The following is a 5,201-nucleotide window of genomic DNA, read 5'->3' as shown; positions in this document are numbered from 1 at the left end:
GGGCGACGCCTTTGCGGTTTGCCTTGGCCGCCTTGTCCTTTGCGTTCGCAGGCCGTTTTAGCGATCCGGGGCGAGGGGGGCTCTGGTTCCTGTTTGGGCTCGATGGCGGGTTGTGCCTTGATGCGTGCAGAGGCTCGCGCCATGTCCGGCAAGATGATGCTAGCTTTTAGACAGACTATTGAGGAATCAATGGCACCAAGAGACGAGGCAATTCGTAGGGGGAAGAGGTGCTGGATGTTGCCGGAAGAGACGTGTCCCAGAGACAGGGTTTGATCCGAGTCGACGCGTCACGATGCACGCCCTTCGGTCGCCAAGTCAGGTGACCTCGAGGCGCCTTCCTGTCGACCAGCCTCCACCACCCATAGGCACAACACCACGTACTGACTATCACCACGTACCGGCTATCACCAATCGTCACGAGAGTGCAGTGCAAGATAATATTGCTGCGCAGAATTAATGTGAACTCGTTATCCCTGTTCCTACAGATACTCCATGGCAAAACAATCGTGATCCGACCCAACCAGCCCGCCTTGAACCCCTGAAGCTTGCTCCCACGCAGCTGGCTCCCATGCACCCTCTCCATCCCTGGCGCGCCTTGTGCTTTTGGTCTTGGCCAAGCCTGTGACACCCTGTACAGCCTGATCCATGCCCCCCCCCCGCCCCCCAGACAAAGGAAAAATTGACGCAAGAGAAGCTCCATCCAGACATCCCGAGGGCTAGCCTATGAAGGTCATCTCCGACGTGCGGTCTTTCGCAAACTGGTCCTTGTACGTCTCCCACAGCTTCTGCAGCTCGGCCACGTACAGCGCATGCAGGCGGTCGATATCCGCCTGGTCCGGCTGCGGCGTCGTGGCGGCCGCGACCCGGATCGGCTTGCCGACGACGATGTTGAGCGGCCGGCGGTACGGCATGACGCCCACGTCGTAGTTGAGGATGCCGCGTCCGTGCAGCGCCGGCAGCGTAAACTTGAACACGTTGAGCAGAAACATCTGGATCCTGTGCACCATGGGGTGGGTCCGCGGGCTGAGCTGGTCGTAGAGGTCGTTCTCGCCAAAGGCCAGCACGGGCACGAGGTCGGCACCCGTCCGCAGCGCCATCTTGATGAAGCCCTTGCGGCCCTTGATGATGAGGCGGAGGTTGCCCGGCTGGGCCTCGAGCGACTCGCGCGCGCCGCCGATGACGATGGTGACGCCGCGGCCCATGCCCTCGTTGTTGGGCCCGCCGCGCGTCAGCGTGTTCCAGATGGACTCCTTCGACACGGAGCGGATGCCCATGGCCAGGATCCAGTCGCGGTAAAAGGGGATGCGGAAGTTCGAGTCGAGCGTCAGCAGCGTGTTGGTGATGCCCGGGAACTTGTCCCGGAACCCGAGCGCGTTGGTCGCGAAGGCGGCCCACGCGCCGTGCGAGATGATGCCGTGCGGGTGGTACCCGAAAATGTACTTTCTCGTCGGCGGCAGCTCGTACGTCTTGTGCAGCTCGGCCGGGTAGTAACCCGCGAAGAGCCTCCACACGGGCAGGGATCGCAGAAACTCGGACCGGAAGCGCAGCCGGCCGTCAGACGGCGCCGTCGACAGCGAGAGGTGGATGAGGTAGGGCACGAGCAGAGGCCAGTTGAGGGGGATCGCGGCGAGGAAGAAGAAGAAGGAGACGAGGGCCAGAATCGACACGGTGTGCATCAGCACGGCGGCCATCTGCAGCCGCCGCACGACAGGCACGCGCAGCGGCACGAACCGGATGCCGCCGGCCTTCCAGGCGTGCCTCTCGTACCGGCCTCGGTCCTGTGCCGCCAGTATCAGAGGCGGATAGCCCGTGTCTTCGTCGCCCTCCTTGGCGTCCTGGTGGCGATCCGCGCCGTTGACCAGCGTGTGGACCGTCTCGTCGCTGTTGTCGCTGCGAACTGACCCAGAGGCGCGGGCGTAGTTGATCGCGCCTCCATCCTCCTGCCTGGACCCCCTGCGCTTCGCCGCGTTGAGGGAGGGTGTTCTGTAGTGGCCGCGCGTCGGGCTCTTTGGCGTCTCGTCCAACCCCTGCGATGGTCAGCGGCTTCGGTGTGTGGGGTGAGTTCGCGGGGGATGATGCTGCTCATACTGTGCCCGAGTACTCATGGCTCGATTCTTGTCTTTCAGCGACGGGGCGCACTATGCTCTCGAGCTGCGTTCCTGCCTTCTTTTCGGACCTCGTTGCGGGCTTCGATTCGGCCTGCGACTCGAGCGCTTCTGCATGTTGGTTAGCCACGGAGATGTCCTCCTGCTGCGAATCTTTGGTGCTGGGGCTCGTCTTTGTGTCTTTCGTCGGAGCCGCACGTCGGACGGACTTCTTTCGAGACATTGTGACCGTGGCTGTCGAGTGTAGCTTGATGACGGGAGGAGGGAGAGCAGCTCACCTGGTGGTGCGGTGGCGACCTTGGCTTCGTCCCCGAAATTGGCCGTCTCATTGCTGTGTGGCGCCATGTCTTGGGCTCAACAGCTGGTTCGTGGCTGTAAGAGGCGGACAGGTATGCGACAGCGACGAGCAGAGGTTGAAAGATCGAAGCGCAAAGCAAGTGGGAGGGAGGGAGGGATGCGACAAGGCAGCCTCAGACTGGCATGCACCTGGTTCTAGTGCTGTCATAAAGGGACAAAAGAAACCAATACAATGACGGCTAGAAGAAGATGGGTGAAGCCGTGATGGGGAAAGAGCTGAAAGGGTAAAAAAAAGACGTAGGAAAGCGAGCCGCGGTGGTCGGTTGTCTCGGCTGAGACTTGGGGGAGAAAGGGGGGGGGGAGAAGAGCTTCGTCGTGGAATCGCGCACTCGCGGACCTGTGACGGAGGCGACACGAGCGTCCAGCCGCAGCTCGGACGAGCGACGATGACGTGGGCCGTCAGCACCACCAGTACCAGGCACTCTGACAGCATCGGCCAGCACCAGCAGCGGGCCGAGGGACACAGACTCGCTGTTTTGATGCATATCGGCTTTACATGCACCAGGAGCTGCACCTTGGATGAACCACCAACATCACATGCTAGTGGGATCCATACTTTGGGTTCTGATAAAGCTTCCCGTGTTTTGACCTCTTTGGAACATACTGTTCCGGTTGATTATTTACATACAATCTCAGTCGATTATTCATGAGAGCCTCAGTCGATTATGCACAAATGACAGCCCCAGTCGATTCTGGCCATGACACAGTTGATGGGAAGAGGTGTGTCGTGCTTCTGTCAACTTGTCCACAGTTGACGCCCGCAGCATTACTCTTCATGCACACCTCAGAAATCATACAGGAACCTCACCTCTGCTCCATCACCCTGGACAGGACTCGATTAAGGGTCATCATGATCCACGAGGCTAGGAGTGTGATACGCACTTATTCGCACTGTAAAACACAGCACAACCCTGTACGTTCTGCAAGTGCGGGGCACTCGCACACTGTATGCCCCTCCATGTCGAGCTTCACACTCGATTGGAAGTCTTTTTGACGACGGACCCCACCTCGACAGCACACTCTCACGTCCCCAAAATTCACATGAACATCCCTTGACTTCATATAACATCCAGCATCAGCTGCTGTGATTCAAGATGGCCAAGGACAAAAAGGGAAAGGGTGATGACAAAAAGGCCAAGCTAGTGAGTCGTTCCGCTGCCGCAAAGCGCCCACCTCCCCTCGCTGACAGGCGACACTCCCCTCCGCTGGAGTAGGCCGCGAAAAAGGCGAAGCAGGCCAACAAGGCCGAGAAGAAGGCCAAGGTAAAGGCCTCCAAGGTCGAGGGCAGCGATGCCGAGGACGTCGACCTCGACGAGGTCCTCGAGGAATACAGGAAGCAGCAGGAGCTCTTCCTCAAGGTCACCGAGACGGTCTGCGATGGGCCCCCCAAGGCCCGCGCCGCCTCGTGCTTCATCGCGTCGCCCTGTGACCGCAACAACCTGCTGCTCTTTGGTGGCGAGTACTTCAACGGCGCCCTGGCCCAGTTCTTCAACGACCTGCACATTTACTATGTCGACCGCGACGAGTGGCGCCTCGTCACCTCGCCCAACGCGCCGCTGCCGAGGTCTGGCCACGCCTGGACGCGCGCCGGCAACCCCAACCACATCTACCTCTTTGGCGGCGAGTTCTCGTCGCCCAAGCAGGGTACCTTCCATCACTACTCGGACTTTTGGCGCCTCGAGCCCAGCACGAGGGAGTGGACCAAGATTGAATGCAAGGGCAAGACGCCGCCGGCCCGGAGCGGCCACCGCATGACGTACTGGAAACACTACATCATTCTCTTTGGCGGCTTCCAGGACACGTCGAACCAGACCAAGTACCTCGCCGACCTGTGGATCTTTGACACGCAGAATTTCTCGTGGCACACGCCGACGCTGCCGCCGGCGCAGCTCAAGCCAGACGCTCGCTCCTCCTTCACGCTGCTGCCGCACGAAAAGGGCGCCGTGCTCTACGGCGGCTACTCGCGCGTCAAAGCCACCGTCGCCGCCAACAAGCAGGCCAAGGGCGCCTCGCAGGGCCAGAAGAACATCCTCCGCCCGCTGATCCACGACGACTGCTTCTTCCTGCGCATGGCGCCCGCCCCGGAGGGGAGCCCGCCGACGGCCCCGCCCGTCATCCGCTGGGAGCGGCGCAAGAAGCCGGCCAACGCCCCCGCGCCGAAGCGCGCCGGCGCCACCATGACCTACCACAAGGGCCGCGGCATCCTCTTCGGCGGCGTGCACGACGTCGAGGAGAGCGAGGACGGCATGGACAGCGAGTTCTTCCGCGAGCTGTTCGCGTGGAATGTCGAGCGCAACCGCTTCTTCCCCATGGCGCTGCACAAGCCGCGCCAGCAGCAGGGGCAAAAAAGGCCACGGGCGCCGACCAGCGCGGCGCCGGCCGGCCGCCGCCCGCGCCCCAGGGACAAAGAGGACGAGCTGCCTGAAGCAGCTGGGCGGCCCTCGAAAACGGGCCCCCTCGCTCGAGGACGCCGACGACATGGAACCTCGACCGGCAAGGCCCGAACGAACCCCGAGGCCCGACAAGACCCCCGTTGCGGGAAAATGCCGGTTCAGCATTGGAGCTGCCGGCACCCGCGGTTTCAACGCGCAAAATGGCCGGTGCGGGATGATGGGCTCCTACATTTTACGGGGGGCCCCTTTTGAGCAAAAAGACCGGGGAGTTTACGTTTTGACGACTTTGAACGCCGTCGACCTCGGGCAAGGTTGGAAGGGTTGCAAGGAGATCTTCAACAGGCCC

General features: G+C 61.5%; 2 protein-coding genes across 2 annotated transcripts; one reads left to right on the top strand and one right to left on the bottom strand.

The window, feature by feature from the left end:
* Positions 1-716: 716 nt before the first annotated feature.
* Positions 717-2,328, bottom strand: VDBG_05892 (diacylglycerol O-acyltransferase 2B; the record flags this gene model as incomplete). Its single annotated transcript, XM_003003404.1, has 2 exons — positions 717-2,027; positions 2,089-2,328. 2 exons carry the CDS (start codon positions 2,326-2,328, stop codon positions 717-719), a joined length of 1,551 nt encoding a protein of 516 aa, XP_003003450.1.
* Positions 2,329-3,556: 1,228 nt separating this feature from the next.
* On the top strand, positions 3,557-5,107 carry VDBG_05891 (kelch repeat-containing protein; the record flags this gene model as incomplete). Its single annotated transcript, XM_003003403.1, has 2 exons — positions 3,557-3,604; positions 3,677-5,107. 2 exons carry the CDS (start codon positions 3,557-3,559, stop codon positions 5,105-5,107), a joined length of 1,479 nt encoding a protein of 492 aa, XP_003003449.1.
* Positions 5,108-5,201: the final 94 nt, after the last annotated feature.

The sequence above is a fragment of the Verticillium alfalfae genome, genomic scaffold (assembly GCF_000150825.1).
Source record: "Verticillium alfalfae VaMs.102 supercont1.7 genomic scaffold, whole genome shotgun sequence".
Taxonomy (NCBI): domain Eukaryota; kingdom Fungi; phylum Ascomycota; class Sordariomycetes; order Glomerellales; family Plectosphaerellaceae; genus Verticillium; species Verticillium alfalfae.
This window is presented reverse-complemented; position numbering and strand designations above follow the sequence as displayed.